Raw genomic sequence first — 18,289 nt, 5'->3', positions numbered from 1 at the left:
TCAGGGAAATATATAGTGATGGTCTGAAGGTTGTTTAGGGAGCAATGCAAGGGTTCTGGACATATTTGACCCATGAGGCATGAAAGGTAAGGAACCACGGACAAGATGAAAGATGGACATTTAGTCAAAGGGAAAGAGGAAGCATATTTAAGGATTGGAAGGCAACGATCAGACGGGGATTTTGAGAGTTATAAGGTAGCCAGGAAACTTAAGAAGGGTCTTAGCAGAGCAAGACAGGATGCTGAACTGGACTAAGAAGTGACAGATAGAGTTCAATCCAGAAAAGGGTGAAGTGAAACACTTTAGAAGATCAAATTTGATGGCTGAGTTCAAAGTTAATTGCAGGATTCTTAGCAGTGTGGAGGAAAAGAGGGATTTTGGGGTCCACATTCATAGTTGCTGCACAAGTGGATAAGAAGGTGTATGGTATGCTGGTCTTCATTTATCAGGGGGATATGGTTTAAGAGCCACAAGGAAATGTTGCAGCTCCGGTTAGAATACAGTTGAAGTACTGTATTAGTTCCTGATTACCTCCTTATAAGAAGATGTGGAAGTTTTAGGGAGAGTGCAAAGGAGATTTACCAGGATGCTACCTGGATTAGGAAATATTTCTTATTAGTAATGGTTGAGAAAGCTGGGGCTTTTCTTTTGGATCAAAGGATGATGAGGAGAGACTTGAGAGAATTACATAACATGATAAAAGGCATAGATAGATTGACAGCCATTGTCTTTTTCCCAATGTTGTGATGGCTAATACAGGAGGGCAAACTTTTAAGGTGAATGAAGGAAAATATAGGCAGAGATGTCAGATGTAGGTCTTTTTCTTAGTATAGTGAGTGGCAAGTGCATGGAACACACTGCCAAGGGTGGGAGTAGAAGCAGATACATTAGTGACACTTAGGAGACTGTTTTCTAGGCAAATGGATGAAAGGAAAATGGAGGGCTATGTAGGAGAGAAAGGTTAGATTGTTGTTGGAAGAAATCAAAATTTTATAAGGCACTGGCGAGGCCTCACTTGGAGTATTGTGAGCAGGTTTGGGCCCCTTGTCTGAGAAAGGATGTGCTGACTGGAGAGGGTTCAAAGCAGGTTTACAAAAATGATTCCAAGATAGAATGGTTTGTCATATGAAGAGTGTTGATGGCTCTGAGCCTGTATTCACTAGAATTCAGAAGAATGAGAGGTTATCTCATCAAAACCTATTGAATGTTGAAAGACCTTGATAGAGTGGATGTGGAGAGGATTGTTCCTATGGTGGGAGAGTCTAAGACCAGAGGACGTATCCTCAAATTAGAGGGGCGTCCTTCTAGAATGGAGATGAGGAAGAATTTCTTTAGCCAGAGAGTGGCAAATCTGTGGAAATCTTTGCCACAGGCAGCTATGGAGGCCAAGATTTTATGTATATTTAAGGCAGAGGATGATTAATTCTTGATTGGTCAGGGCATGCTAGGACACAGGGAGAAAGCAGGAGATTGCAGCTGAGAGGAAAATGGTGGAGCAGACACAATGGACCAAATGGCCTAATTCTGCTCCTATATCTTTTGGTCTCATGGTGTAAAAGGTCAGCAATATTGTGTATTTAATATTTCAGTACTATTTGAGTAATATTGTAATAACATTAGTGGATTAAGCATTCTTAGTTGTTTATATAATTAATTATGGTTGTATGTACAAAGTATGTGAATGACTACACACCTGTTGAAGCCAACTAAGACATCAGTGTTAAAAAAAAAGTGCAGCGATAACATTCAAGTTTCAAAGAACCATGCATGCTTCCTTCACAAGAGGAGAAGACATTCGAGTTTTAAAAAAGAAATAGACAGAATTCACAGGTTCATAAAAAGTGAGCTTGGGCAATAATAATAATGAATAAACACAAGTAGAAATGTCTGGCTACTTCAGAAAGATAGACTCGTTTGATTGCACAAGAGATAAATGGATTATGTATTCTGAATGATTTGAGTAGTATTTTGAAGCAAATAGAATAGCCAATGAGAAGCGAGTACGAGTTTTGCTGAGTGTGATAGGTTGGAAAGCACACAGATTGCTTAGAAGTTTGAGTGTCCCAACCAAACCATCTGAAATGAGCTTTGTTAATATTGTGAAAGTAATGCAGGAACATTTAGAACCAAAACTAATGTTGATTGCAGAATGCTTTAGGTTTTATAAGCGGAATCAAAAGGAAGGGGGATCTATTTCAGCTGAATAGAAGACATTATCAGAACACTGGCAGTTCAGTGATGGTCTTAATAGTGCACTGAGAGATTATTTTGTTGTGGAATGTTACAAGAAAGCATTCAAAAATAGCTCCTAACGGAAGCACAACTTACATTTAAAAGAGCAGATCAAACAGCTGTATCAACGGAAACAGCAGACAGAGATGCAATCGAGTTGCAGTCAACGTGAACAAAATTGCAATGTCCAAACAGAAAACTAACTGTCTAACAAATAGTGTTATCATTGTGGCAGGGGCTCACATACACCAAACATATGCAGATTTAAAGGTGAAAACAATGAGCATGTCAGGCGACAAAAGTAAATGAACTGCATAGGGAAAAGAAAAAGATAAATGTCAAGCAGGAGTTTCAAAAAAAGCATTAATTTGCTTGCTGTTGATGAAAAATTTGATAGTGATGAGAGTGATACAGAATGAAGTAAACTTGAGATCTACAGTATGAAAACTAATAACTGGCAAGGAATATGGTTACATCAGAAGTGAATGGCAAGTTAATTAAAATGGATTGGACACTGGCTTGGCTGTTCCAGTTATTCCACAAAGTGAGTTTGAATGGCATTTCAAAGATACTGAACTGAAGCCTGCAGACATTCAACTAATAAATTACCCAGAAAAAGGATTACTCTGAGAATGATATTTGTAGCAGTGAAATACAACAACCAACAAGCCACACTGCACTTGTATGTGGTAAAAACAAGAGGGCCAGCATTGTGCGGGCATACGTGGCTGAGACAACTACAGCTGGCTTGGAGATCCACCCACTATTTGCATGCCACATCCCCTGCAACAGAGTCAACTGAAAAGTACTGGGTGATGTCACAGCGCTATTCAAGATGGCATTGGAAAACTCATACATATCAAGGGTAAAATAGTGTAAATAAAAATGCCACACCCAAGTTTTGCAAAGCCCGTCTGGTTCCTTATATCATCTACGGTAAAGTAGCCAGTGAGCCAAATCACAGAGGCTGAAGGAGTTCTTTCGAAGATTAAGCGGAGACCATGGGCAATGCCAGTGGTCCCAGAAGACAAGGATGGATCTGACAGCATCTGTGATGATTTTAAGGTCACCATCAACCCAGTAGTGAAAGTAGATTAATCCCCTCTGCCCAGGATAGAGGATATCTTTGCCATCCTATCTGGAAGATAACACTTCAGCAAAGTGGACTTAGCTGAGGCCTACCTACACATAGAGTCGGAAGAGTCCTAAGTGTTTCTCATGACAAACACTCACAAAGGGCTTTATTGTTTTAAAAAGCTTATTTTGGAGTAGTATCTGCACTTGCACTTTGGCAGAAAGCTGTAGCCCCAGCACTCAGTGGTATCTGCATGATATCATTCTTACCGGTAAGAATGACAAGGAACATTACCAAAATCTCAAGACAGCATAAAGAAGATTTGATGATTATGGGCTCAGAGCATGGCGCAACAAGTGTGAATTCTTTAAACCAAGTATCACTTATTGTGATCACACCATCAATGCGCAAGTATTACACAAGTGCACTGAGAAAATTCAAGCAGTGGTGGATGCCCCAAGACCAAAGGACATGTCACAGTTGTGGTCATTTTTAAGATTTGTCAATTACTATAATAGGTTCCTGCCAAACCTCGCTACTGTTTCCGCCCCTTGAACTCACTACTAAAGATGGGGAAGGAATGGCAATGGACAGTGAGAGATGGCTTTTAAAAAGGTAAAGGAAATGTTGACATCAGACACTGTACACATATACGATGATCCACATCATCCAGTGAAGCTTGCTTGTGATGCCTCGCCTTATGCTAAGAGTGCAATCATGTCACATGTTAGGAGTGATGGAAGTGAAGGCTTTGCATCACTTTCCCTTACCACTGCAGAGAAAAACTATGCACAGATTGACAGAGAGGCTTCAAGTCTGGTTTGAGGTGTAAAATGTTTCAAGCAGTATTTGTATGGGAGAGGGTTCCCCTCATGACTGATCACCTACCACCAGTGTCCTTTTTCAATCCACAGAAGAGTGCAACACCAACAGCCACATAAGGAATGCAGAGATGGGCTCTGTTACCTTGAGGCCACAATTATACGATCGCATTCAAGAGGGCAACTAATCATGGAAATGCAGATGGATTCTCCAATTTACTCTTGGAAAGGAAATACCTGAAAAATTTACAAAGAGAATACTCCTCTTGACATATTCTCCCTTCACTTATGCAAATCGAAAGTCTATTACAGCAGAGATGAACCAAAGAGAAACCAGAAAAGACCCCACACTGTCTCAGGTCTTCATCGCCACCCAAAATGTTTTTAATGTGTGGCAGATATGACAGTTTCCACATTTTCACATGTTTCCACAGTTTCCAGCACGGGAATGAACCTGCCCTTGACGATGGTTGCCTTATGTGGCCATTCAGAGTTGTACCTCCAGCAGAGCTAAAATATTTGAGGAGCTACATGAGGGTCATCTAGGTGTGCTCAAAATGAAAGTGTTAGCTCTAAGCATTATATGGAGGCCTGAGGTAGATCAGCAGATCGAGCAACTTGCCATGAACTGGCCAGGATGCCAACATGTCCAGAAGATGTCAAGAACTGCGCCTCTTCATCCCTGGGAATCACCTGCATTGCCCTCGCAGAGGTTTCAGGTTGGTTTTGCCAGACTATTCATAGGCACAAATTTTTTGGTGGTAGTATCTACGAAATGCCCAGAAGTGTTTCCAGTAGCGTTCACTGCAGCCTTACACACTGTTGACATGTTGAGAAGCCTCTTATCAAAGACTGGTGTTTGAGAACACGTAGTCAGTGGCAATGGGTTACAGTTTGTTGTGGAACAGTTTCAATCATTTCTGAAGATGAATGACCATACCACCCAGCTACAAATGTCTTGGTCGAAAGGTTTGCCCAGAGTCTAAAGAATGACTGCAAGCAATGTCAAAAACATACATACACACACTGAATCAGAAGCTCCCCAATTTTCTCCTTCCCTTTTGCAATGCAGCACACCCCACAACCAACATATCACCAGCCATGCTACTCGTGGGCTGTCCCTTCATTCACAGTTGGATCCTGTCACACCCTATCTCAGATGGAGTGTGCAGGACAAATGGCTGAGATAAACTGGAGACTCCTCAAAAAAAAAAGGTTCAATGTTTCACTCTTGGACAAGCAGTCCTGGTGAGGAACCACAGAGGTGGTCAAAAGTAAGTACTTGGAAAGATTAAAGTCAGAACTGGACCACTCTCTTGCATTGTGGAGATTGTGTCTGATATCATCTGGAAATGACATATTGATCAGTTAAAGAAAACAGAGTTAATTGTCAGAAAAGAAAGGTTGCCAGAGCTGTCAGCACCATTTCCTGCAGTCTCAGAGTCAACTCCCACAACTATCACGGAGAAGGCCGCAGAACGTGAGATTGTTTCACAGCCAAACATCTCACCTGCCAAGCAGAGGATCCCTCTTTTCAGGAGAGACGTTATCCCACAAGAGTAAGAACACCTACACAGCAATTATATTTTTCAGCTTGATTGGTACAATTTAAAATTCTCTACACTGTAGATGTCTATTCTTTGTATTTATATTTTACAGTATACCATATTCACAGTGTGTATGTCTGTGTGTGTATACACACACACACACACGTCAGAGAACCTGTCCTGGGCACAACATATTGATGCAATCACAAAGAAATAAGCTAGTGACTTATGAACCCATAACCACTACCTCACTATTTTGGTCTTTTTATGCACTATTTATTTTTTATATATTTCTTATTGTAACTTATAGTAATTTTTGAAATATTTCACTATACTGCAAAATAACAAATTTTGTAACATATTTCAGAGATGATAAACCTGATCCTGGCCCTGATTCTAGTCCTTTACATTGCCCACTTCCATTTATGTATCACTGTCCAGGCACTAATTGTTGAAATTCCCTTTAAGTTTTTTTTTCTCTTTGCCTCTATTTCCACTTTAAGGTTTTCCTTAATATTCGTCAGGTTGCTGTCCAATGTTTGTCTGAATACACTCATTTAGCATCTTGACATCTTCCTAAGTTACAGGAACAACATAAATGAAAACTGTGATTACCCAATTTAAGCCTTCAGTGGTGGAAATGCCTTTTGTTTTCCAATTAGTAGCCTGAGGCAAATTAACACCCTAACCAAATCCAGCGGTTTTAGCTGTAGGGGTATAAATAACCTGGGTGGAAGATGATGATTAACTGGCACAATAATAGCGTAATACATTGTAATATGAAAATATACAAGGCAATGAAGCCATTTGGATTAATACAAGTTGATAGAACTGCAATGCTTGGATTAGAATGAAGAATTATTGCCTCTTAAAAAAACTGTAATGACTACATTTACTTCATGTTCAAATGTAAGAGAAGTTTCATCACTGCATGGTAGTTAGGTTTAAACTCAGTTTGGAAATTAGTGACCACCTCCATAGTGGAAGGGGACAAATAGCCAACTGGATTGATGATATGTATGGCAGCTCAAAGCTTTCATTAAGTGATAATGAGTGATGTCAGCAAATCTGAGGTCATACTACTGTTAAAGTATCACACAATTTCATTTTCTGCACAAGATGACTTTTTTTAAACTTTCAAAAAATTAACAACCCATGCATGCAATGTGCTCAGTAAACCAATAATTAACTATTGGTATGTCCTTCAGAAGACAGAATTAAAATCAAGTATTGAAATTACAAGAACTAACATGGCATTACTGGTGACTGTAGCCGATACTTCAGCTGAAGATATAACTCCACACTTGGAACATTTGAGCGCCATACCGTAAAGGGGAACTGTCATCTGACTGGAATTAAAATTAAAAGACTGAAACAAAAATTGAACTTTAACACAAAAATCAGAGACAAATAATACGCATCCAGAAAATAAAACTTCATAAGATTCTTCATTTTGTCAGTAACTTAGAACATATTTACACATACAGACAAGTCCAAAAATCTACTTAAAATGACAAGCAACATTCCATATTTCCTTGATGGAAGCAAAGCTTCATTGGAAGGCAATGAAGTTCCAAAGTTAAAGCATTCAAAAACTTAAATTTTAGATATTTCAGATATAATGGAGATATTTTCCCTCCAAATTTTTACTTAGCACTTTTGTCATAAGTATATTCCCATGTAATTATATGAATGTTCCTTTGAAATTTGACTTTTAAAATTTTTGTAAGACAACATCCTTTTTATCTGTCATGCCTTAATTCCAATTATGCTTATAAATCATGTTATTTTCCCTCAGTAACATGTGATGTACACTAATGTGCATATATTTAGGTTTTAAACTATGATACTTAATACTACATTGTTACAATGGAAGATTTCAAACTTCTTACAAATTATAAAAAATACTATTATGATCTTCCTATTTTTGCCATAATTTGTTGGTCTGAATAATGCCCAATATGTCGCTGCATTTCATGTTCTTGTTCTTATGTTAAGAATCATGCAGTTCTCCATGATTTAGGTAACATTTGATAGGCATCTGGATAACCATAGACCAACAAAGAAAAATCAACATGAACTTGTGAAAGGGACCTCATAAAAGTACATCATAACCAATGTAGTATGTGTCAAAACTGTTTATAGTTGTCACTTGATATATGGCAACAAGGATGCAGAGAGCAAGCTTCTACAAATATTAAGGTTTTAATGATTAGGGCATCTGTTTTAAAATGTTCGTTGAGGAATAAGTATTGGCCAAGACAATGGGATAACTCTAAATTATGATGAAGTGCTATTGAATCTTTTACATTCACTCAAGACAGTTGACAGGATCTCAGCCTAATATCTCAGTTAAAGGCCACACTGTGGATGCATAACACTTATTTAAAAAGTTTCAAGTAACACAATATTTGGAAGTGGAGTAAACATTGAGGAAGGTAGTAATATACTGAGAGAGCATCAGCAACATGACAATTGAATTTCAACACAATAAGACATGTGACATACTTTAACAGAAAGAATCAGGCAACAGAAAACATGATAAAAGCTGCTATTTTGAATATAATTAGCAGAACAGAGAGAGCTGTGGAGTTGTACACAAATCTCATAAAAGTTGCAGATTATCAACGCAAACTACAAAGAAAATATGGGATTTAAAACTTTATTAATAGAGAAAGAGCTCAAAGATTGATAAGGATTTGTTGAACTTGTACAGAGTACTTATTCAACTCCAGCATACACTGTTGTACAATTCTGGGCACCACTCTTTAGAAAGGATGTCAAAGTTTTTGAAAATGCAGGAAATAAGATTCCTGAGAGTGAGAAGTTAGTTTATACAAAAATCAGGTTTATTCAATTTACAGCAGTGAAAGTTAGGATAGAATTTTATAACAGTATAAAATAATGTAAGGAAACCATTTCCATGGTCAAAAACTGTGTAATCAGCTGGCACACTGTTAAATGGATTGGCAAAATAATCAGAAGCAAAGTGTGGATAGCTGTTTGGAATTGGAATGCCATGTCTGAAAACAGAATATTAATATCCTAAAATAAATTGGTTAAATCTTTGAAAGATACAGGAGAATGGAGGGAGAGTGGGAGCTGACGGGGACTCAATGTGTGAAATGAGTGCACTATACTGTTATATAATATAGCTTTTAATATATGCATACACAGTTCCCTACTGGGCTAATTTCACCATTGTGGTCTGGAGATTTGTTGAGCAGGAATTAAAAGAATACATTTGTAATCTAATAGATGACAGTGTCCATAAAGATGTCTTTCACTTACCCAATTTCCTAAATTAATGAAACTTTCATTTAAAAAAACATGAAGAGTAGGGGTTTTAATAAATCAATTGAAGCATGTGCTATAAAAATCTACAATCATTGACCTAGAACCGAAAGTCAGTTTAATTTTTTTTAAAAGGAAATCATAACATAAAGCAAAATAAAAACCTTTCCAAATAGAGTTTTCTAATTTTCTCGAAACCAGCTGAGAAATACCATGGTTTAGAGCTAATGCACAAATTTGTTGCAGAAGCTGAATGGAACTCTTTCACATCCATTGCTGTCTCCAGTGAGATTGCCAAATTAGTTCCAGTGAGTGAAAGATTCAGAGCTGCACAATGCCATCCACTGGGGCTGCCCAAACTGATTGTACGCTAACTTTCAGCAGATTTCTCAGGCTTTGGGAGAAAAGGAAAGTGTATTCACTTGTGCAGTCTATTCTAAGGTTCAGTCTCAATGCTACAGCAATTTCACAAATTGAGACTGTGAAAGTTGAACTGATTCGTGAACATGATAAAAGATTTCATTCAAAAGTATGACTTTACCTGAAATGATATTTAGTTATCGTTTTCGCATCAATTAATTTATTAGCATAATCACCTGCTGGATAACATACTTCAGCTTAAGATATGATCCTTTGTAATTTAGCTTTGAATTCCCTTCAGCTGGAGCAAGAAGCTGCAGATTTTGTCATAAGAAAATGGAACAGCAGGCTGATACAGAGATCCACTAGGGTGCACGACCTCAAAAGCACAGTTTTCAATCACAATTCAGTAAGATGCAACAGATACTGAGAGGTTTTTTAAAAAGGGGAATGAAACAAAAAATACAATGCTGAGTGATGAACCACCTCCGGAGCGAAATTGGAAGCATCATTGACCATGTGAGGAACTTTCAACATTGTCTGCCCAAGAGTAGGCAGGAACCAAATGTTAGGGATGGGGCTCCATCACAATGCCAGTGTATTCCTGCCATTTTGGATTAAAAATGGAAGACTATCAAATTAAAAAGGAATCAATCAAACACATGGTTCCACATATTACTGACACTAACACTAAAGAAGTAGCAAAGTGAAGAGCAAAATCAGAAAGAAAATGCTGGTGATACTCAGAAGGTCTGGCAGCACCTATTAAGAGAGAGAGAGAATGTGATTATTTTCTTCCCAGAGATACCAACTGATCTTCTAGGTATTTCCAACATTATTTTCTCATTTCAGATTTCCAGCATCTCGAGCAGGGGTTCCCAAGCTGGGGTCCACAGACCCCTTGGATAATGGTGGGGGTCCATGGCATAAAAAAGGTTGGGTGCCCCCGATCTAGAGGTGTTTCTTCCTCTGTTTCAACAAGAAAAGAAAATGGGAGTAACTTATTTTCTTATCCCCTTGTTTCTAAAAGGATTAGAGCTCAGTCATCCTGTTTACTTTGCCTTAAGAGTTTGGAGACATTCATGGTTCCAGCCAAGCCCTAGGTTCAGCCAATGCACATATTTACCGCATCAGTCTGAAGATGAATTTCTGGAACAGTCAGTGTGTTTTATGAACCATATGCACCAAAAAAAATCCTCTGCAAATTTCTGTGAATATGCACTCAAAATACCAATTTACAACTTTACAGCACTGGCTGCTACAACAGTATCAAGAAAGCCTATAATTTTAAGGAAGCAAAAAGTCACAACCGGCTATGAAGACAAAATGTGAAAATACTCAGTTTTATCAGAAAGCTACTTAGATAATGTTGTACATTTTCATTAATCACTTACTATCTCTGGTTTGGAATCACCTAGTACAAATTTCCCCTCTAAAACATTGGTCTATCTTGCTTTACTAAAAGAAAACAAAAAATATATATTTTACTAATAAATTTTTACTGTCTCAAAGTTGGGTTTCCATTTCACTCCTGTGAGAAAACAGGTTACTAAGCAACAGTGTGCTTATTGTTGTTAGGAAGGAAGCCCAATCCTTTACTGTGAAGACCTTGAATTCAAATACAAGGTTTGGAAGTTTCAAGGTCACAACTCTCATCACAAATAGCCGTCACATTATATAACTAACTTCAGCTTCTACAGTTTAATGGAATGAACACCATTAGTTTACAATTACTTAACACTGTTTTGCTATCACTATGGAAATCAAGTATAGAAGGCCAGGCACATGCTGCAGTCTTTCAACAATTGTAAAGTAACTATGCAGACTGAGAATAAGAATCTGTCTGGAATCTCATCTCTATTTGCCAAATGGAACTGAAATTGGGAGGAGAAATCAGTGCAACAGGACAAGATTCTAGGCAATCACTCCTGATGCAGATTGCTGTGCTTCTAATCACAAATAAGAGAACAAGTCCTGCCGAAGGGTCTCTGCCTGAAACGGCGACTGTACTCCTCTTCATAGATGCTGCCTGGCCTGCTGAGTTCCTCCAGCATTTAGTGTGTGTTGATTGCTGTGCTTCTAAATGAGTCACCATATTATATGGTAAAAATACTAAATTATTGTTAGTTCCAGAATATATAAAATGCAAGTCTAAATAGATATATATTTTTGTATTCCAGTTGTTCAGTTAGTGCACTCAGCTCTGGTCGTCTGCTGTTTGCTGTCCACAACCCTGGACCCATCTTAATGTCTTTTCTAACAATATATCTACACAGGTGTACATATTGAGGAACTAATTACTCTCTTTATCAATAAGGTGATCAGTTTCCCAACCCTCTGTGTAAGGCACTCTCTGCTATGTACCTTTTGAATAGAAAACTGTCTATCTTGAGGCAATATCATCATGTAACATCGAAACCAATCACTGCTTGCAAGTATCAATACATTCAATGGAATTAGTTAGCTGCAATCATTTTTATTTAGGTATTTAAGAATTTTGATGCATTTAATGAAGTGCTTATACTCTAAGAATTATTGCAGGCAAATTGATGTTTGCTGGGGAATCTTAATAACATCCACAATTTTTGTTATCCATGAAAGTCCAGGATCCTATACCTCCAGCATCAAGATGACTGAGTGTCATACAGACTAGGGTCCTAGTCCATGCTGAACTAGCCAATGTCTAACAGACTAATGGCTCCTCAAACCTCCCCCACCAGTCAATGAAATTATGATGAAATTATGGTTAATCTTAAATCCTTTTGGCTATTTTAAAACTCATGAAATTTTGAATTCAGTGAATAGTGATAACCTTTTGAACACAGTTAGTAGGCAGCCGTCAACCCCTGGGGATTGGGGGTTTGTGCCTCTGCTGGACTGTGTCCTCTCCAGGGTGCAAGCCTGGGCAGGAAGGTTTGAAGAACTGGCTGTTGCCCATGCAGCCGGTTCCCCCTCTCCATGTCACTAATATAGTCCAAGGGAAGGGCAAGCGCCATTACAGCTCAGCATCGGTGTCACCGCAGAGGTTGCCAGAGTGAACCTGTAAACAACATCACACCGCCTTAGGGACCCCGGTCCAGATATCTTTCTCAGGGTTTACTCCCGAAGCCTTTCCCATGGGTGGGTATGGCCACAAGGCAGCGGAGGTTTAAAATCAGAATTTTCATTCTCCTAGGCAGGCTGCCGTACCAGTAGAAACAATTCTGTCGGGCCTAGTAGCTAAGCCACACATGAAGGCCAAGAGTTGGACTCGGCTGTCAGAGGCTGTTAGGGAGCTTATCCACACTACCACCCTGGCTATGACAACCTTAGGAACACAGTAATGTTGAGATTATTTCTGAAGGTGCAAATCCAATTGGTCCACATCAGTCCCAAAAAGCTAACAAATAAATGCAGATCATATACTAATCACAGATAATGTAATTAACAGATGTCAAATAAGGACAGTGAAATGTATGCCTATCATGCTCAACAAAGTCAAGTAACTTTGTAATATATACTGTGAGGGGCCAAAACATCACAAGAACAAGCCAGTTTGGTCCATTGAGTCATTGCCAATGATTAAGCACTCACCTATACTAATCCTATAGCAACCCCAAATTATTCTCTCCATATTCCCAGATTCTGCCACTTGTAAAAAAAGTTGGAGCAGTTCGCAATGGCCAATTGACCAACAAATTAGTGTGCCTTTGGTGTATGATTGAACAGTGAAACATCACGAGAAAACCCACGCAGTCAGAGAGAAAACTTACAAACTCAAGACAGAGGCCAGGACTGAACCAGGGTCATCAGAGCTGTTAGGGAGCCACTCTATTTCACCTAATGGAGAGGTACTGAATGATAACCACAGGTTATGTGACCAAATACCAACAGACATTACACAACAAATAAACTTTTGGCTCTCATGTGGTGCAGTGGGGAGGATCTTAGGTACGTGGATCACTGGGATCACCTCTTGCTTAGGTGGGAACAAGAAGGCCAACCATTTCATTGCAGGAAGGTTTTCTCAGACGACTCAGGAAGGTTAAAACTAATTTGACAAGCATATTGGCAGTGCAGCACATGGGGAGAAAAATGTAGAGGGTAATCAAATAAGTTCAATGGGCAGAGAAAACAGAGACAGGTTAGGGAGTCTGGGAAGATTGGCAGGCTTAGCCACATTTATTTTAATGAATGGAAAGTCACCGGTGAGCCCAATGCATTTTGAGCATAGATCAGCACTTGGAATTACGATGCTATAAACATAGTTGAGGGAAGAGCAGGACTGGCAGCTTAATTTTCCAAGTGTAGAAGTTTCAGTTGTGACAGATCAGAATGCAAGTGAGGTAGGGGCATGTCACTGCTCATTTGGGAGAACATGATAGCAGTACTTAGCAAATAAGCAATTGCCCAATGAGTTCATTTGGGTAGAGCTTAAGAATAAGAGAGAGACAATCACCTTGCTGGGGCTATACTATCGGCCACCCAACAGTCAGTGGGAATTAAAGGAATTGTAGAAAGCTGCAAGAGCAATAGGGTTGTAGCAGTAGAGAGTATTAACTTTTTGAGACAGTATGTTTACAGTCCTATTAGACAGAGAGCAGTACTTGACCTTATCTTAGGAAATAAAACTGGACTGTGGTGAATATGTCCATGAGGCCACACTTTGAATTAGTGGCCATAGATCTGTAAATTTCCAAATAGTTATGGAAAGGAATTATGAATGAATGGCCCTCAAATTGAGGTCTTGAATTGAGAGAAGGCTGATTTCAAAGGCATATGATGAAACTAGATTGGCAGCAGATGCTTGCAGATAAAATAACAGCCAATAAATTGGGAGTCCTTTTATAAAAGAATTGGTAAGAATTGAGGGCCGGTGTGCTTTGTAAGGGTGCATATGGCAAGATTAGCGAATCATGGATGACAAAGGACATTGACAGTTTGAAGGACATTGAAGGAAAAATAACAGACACATATAGCAAGTAAAAGCAGATGCAATGACAGTAATGGAATATAGGTGAGAATTTAAGAAAGTAACTAAGAGGGCACTGAAGGATCAGAAAGTAACCTGAGCAAGTAACATTAAGGAGATCCTCAAGACATTATATTAGTACATCAGGAGAAAAGCGTAGTCAGGGAAAGAGTGCATCCTCTCAGGAATGATCAGTGTGTGGAGCCACGTGATGTGGGCAAGGTCCAAGGACATGGAATGTTCAGGGAGGGGTACACAGATATTCTGGAGCATGTCAGTATTAAGAAGGAAGAGCTATCAGATATACGGGTATTAAAAAATCCCCAGGGTCAGATGAATTCCATTACATGTTTCTATGGGAAGCAAGTGAGGAGGTAGCTGGGGTCCTGATGCAGATTCTAGCAGGTGAGTGGCAAGAAGATTAAAGGATAGCTTACATTGCTCTTTTATGTAAGAAAGCCAGCTAACTACAACAAGCGAGTCTTACATACTTTTGGAAAGACAGGGCTGATTAGTTTAACTTTGTGCAGCGGAAAACCTGCTTTACTGACTTATCAGAGCTTTTTTGAGGAGGTAAGTAAGACTGATGAAGGCAGGGTGATAGATATTGTCTATAAGGTCTTTAGTAAACCACCTGTGAAGGTCCTAATTAATAGGCTGATCCAGAAGATTAAGACAGATGGCAAGCTGGATAATTGCATCCAAAATTGGCTTGGTGATGGGAGATAGAGGGTGGCAGTACATTTCTGATTGGAAGTTCTTGTACCACAGGGTTCACCACTACAGCCCTTGTTGTTTGTGATATTCATTAATGGCTTGGATGTGAAAGCAGGAGCTGTGAGTATTAAGTATGTAGCTAACGTGAAAGTTAGCAGTATTGCAGATAGCAAGGGAACTTATCCAAGATTACAACAGGGTACAAAGCAGATGGAAGGTTATGCAAGGCAGAATTTATTCCCTGTGATGCACTGTCAGACGGTAAATAGAGCTGCGATATGTACAGTAAATAGTGGGGTGCAAAGGAACGTTGATGATCAGACGCGCCTTATGGTTCAAGTCCAATGTTCCCTGAATGTGACAACACAGATAGATAGGACGTTAAAGGCAGCAATGGCACACTTGCCTTCATTAGTAAGAACATGAAATATGAAAGCTCTGATGTTATGTTGCAATGTTACAGAACAATGGTTAGACTATGACCTTATGAGTGAAGCCTTTGGAAAAGAAAGAAAAACTAGGATTTTTTTCCTCTATTAATTTAATTGCTACTAAGCTACATTTAAAATAAACTGTTCAGATCGTCCAATTATGAACATTGCTATTCATTCTCTTGCTAGAAAAGTCTCAATTATAAATTTCATCTTTAAATGCATGTATTTATGGAATTTTATTTCTAGCCCCTAGCCAAACATTTCAGGTGCTGACATCTATGCAACCCATTAGCTAAATAACACAACTGTCTGCTGACCAGCAAAAAGGATGTTGTTTCATTAAACAAGTATTCTCTTGAACACAATAGTGGTAGAGAAATCAGAAGTGAATTTCAACACAAGCCAAAAAAAATGGCTTTAGAGTATGCCAATGGTTGATGGCTCACTACATTTGGTAATCAATCATAATTTACATTAAGGTTACTATTTGCAAGCAACTATATTTGGTTAGTAAACAATGGAGGAATAATAGATCATATTGATTATTTCTAATCAAGAAAATATGGTGAGCATCTTTCAAAGGTAATATAATGCTAGATGATGTATTTATAATCATACCCTGCCCGTTCCTTCAGTTTCTTATCTGTTATTCCATCTTTCGAAACAAGTTTGTTAAATACCAGAATGCCAATAACCATGTTCACCTGTTGAAATAAAAATGGTATAAATATAAAATATCTTTTTAAAGGCAATAATCAAAGCTCCAAAATGTAACTTTGTCTTTCATTATTTTACTACCAAGATAGCAATCAATGGTAAATGAGACTCAAAATATGATACCAAAACAACAACGGCTGCAGGTCCAACAAAGGCATAGAGGAGACCACCTTCCAAGGAAAGCCAGCAACTGCAATATAAGAAAACAATGCAAGGTACAGAGTTAGACATAGCACATGGTGTCCACTGAAGAACATAGGTTGTGTTGTGGTGAAACTGATTAATCAGAAGTGAGGTAACCCAACATTGGGGCAGCACAGTAGAGTAGCAGTAAGCAAAACGCTACAGCAGCATCAGTGACCCAGGTTCAATTCCACTGCTGTCTGTAAGGAGTTTGCATGTTCTCCCTGCGATCACTTGGGTTTACTCCGGGTGCTCCGGTTTCCCCCAATTCCAAAGATGTACAGGTTAGTAAATTAATTGGTCACATGCAGGTAAGGTAGGCGGCACAGGTTTGTTGGGCCAGATCGGCCTGTTACTGTGCTGCAGCTCTAAATAAATAAATGTTATTAAAGCTGTTTCTTTGGAGAGCATCTTTCATCATATAATCTCTATTGACTAGAACAATTTGTAAGATATATGCATTCATTATCATCTTCTCCAATTTACTTCTAAAGAAAGCATTACATCTCGAGCCAATTTCCCAACCCTGGCTATCTTAAGCAGTCAAATTGTAAGTTCAGCATACAATGGCAACTTGTCAGAAAGCAAAGTTTTGGCACTTTCTGGAGGTACAAGTCCAATAGGAGAAAAGATGCAGCAACTTACAGTTTCAAAAAAAAAGGGTAATTAGTTCCTGCTGCATGATAAAGCAAATTTCCAGTCCATTAACAGCCAGCTAGATACATTTTAATTCATTTACAATTTGTTAAACTCTTCACCATGACTAAACATAGGACTTTCAGAAATCACTGAAATATCCCATCTGGTACCTCAATTATCACTCTATTTCAATCTTACTTATCAAATGTTGATATTCTTCTTGTCTTTTAATTATCCTCCAATTTAGATTGACATTTCTTCCCTTTTCCTTTAATGTTAACCTAACTCCACATATTTTGACCTGGGATTGTCCTTGCCCATGATCTTGTTCCAGAAAAACGATCTTCCCAACCTCACACCGTATTAATTGTTTTTTTCTTCCTTTCCTCTTTCTTTTCTGTTCTTGTTGGTAAAGTCCTTTTCCTGATCATTTCCTCTAATGCTGGAACTGCCCTACTCCACTTTCACAACAATCATGTCAGAAACTTTTCATTTCAGTAAATCATCATGCTTTCTTTGGCTCATCCTCTGTGAATCTAATATTCCTTTTTATGCATGCACTGTCTCTAGATTGTTCCCATCTTAAACTGCCTCCTTTGCTTATTTTGTTTATACCCCCCTTCCCTGTTGTCTTCTCCACTTACTTCAGCCTCCATTTCCTCTCTAGTGTTTCCTTCCCTTCTCGATTAAATTCACCACTCTGCTTTCTATTTCCTTCTTCCCCTTTTGGCTTAGTCATTTCCTCATTCTCTCTGTCACTTCTTTCCAAAACTAAAGACCAATCCTACTCAAGCTGTGTCTGTTGGGAATGTTTTATTGCAAGAATGCAAAAGTAATAATAACTTCTATTGGAAGGAAATGTGTAGGAGAGAAAATATCATCATATTCAATGAATTGAAAGATACAGATTCATCCACAATCTCCACATAAACAGAACTGTCTCTCCAGCCCAAAGTCTGCAAATGGTGGCAGCACAAATGCCCATGGAGTAGCACCACCCCACCGTTTCACTGGCTCCCTGTTTAATGCTGCTGCAATAGCTGATCAACAGCTAAAACTCCCAACTTCATTTTTTAAACTCACATGAAGAGTGTCCCTGACAAGGCATAGAAATGGACGTTTGCCAGTGTTGAAGGAATTGAATCCAAATGTTAAAAAGGAACAGTGACAATTAGAAGCAAAACAATTAAAAAGATAACATTGTTTTACAACCTGAGGTAGCCACAATATCTAATTATTAATTCTAATCAATTAACATGATGTTCTTTAAATGCAGTACATTTCATGGTTATGTCAGAATATGATCTCCTTCACTCTGG

General features: G+C 38.6%; 1 protein-coding gene across 11 annotated transcripts in view; it reads right to left on the bottom strand.

The window, feature by feature from the left end:
• adgrb1a (adhesion G protein-coupled receptor B1a) overlaps positions 1 to 18,289 on the bottom strand; it is a 575,895-nt gene that overhangs the window by 50,931 nt on the left and 506,675 nt on the right. For 8 of the 11 annotated variants that reach the window (XM_073048159.1, XM_073048135.1, XM_073048145.1 and 5 more), the window contains 3 exons: positions 16,272 to 16,338; positions 16,050 to 16,135; positions 6,926 to 7,024 (listed from right to left, as the gene is read on the bottom strand). In XM_073048159.1, coding sequence (XP_072904260.1) covers positions 6,926 to 7,024; positions 16,050 to 16,135; positions 16,272 to 16,338 — 252 coding nt within the window. The remainder of the gene's footprint in view (positions 1 to 6,925; positions 7,025 to 16,049; positions 16,136 to 16,271; positions 16,339 to 18,289) is intronic. The other 3 variants (XM_073048205.1, XM_073048169.1, XM_073048220.1) reach the window with 1 other exon arrangement.

The sequence above is a fragment of the Hemitrygon akajei genome, chromosome 1 (assembly GCF_048418815.1).
Source record: "Hemitrygon akajei chromosome 1, sHemAka1.3, whole genome shotgun sequence".
In the NCBI taxonomy this organism is placed as follows: domain Eukaryota; kingdom Metazoa; phylum Chordata; class Chondrichthyes; order Myliobatiformes; family Dasyatidae; genus Hemitrygon; species Hemitrygon akajei.
This window is presented reverse-complemented; position numbering and strand designations above follow the sequence as displayed.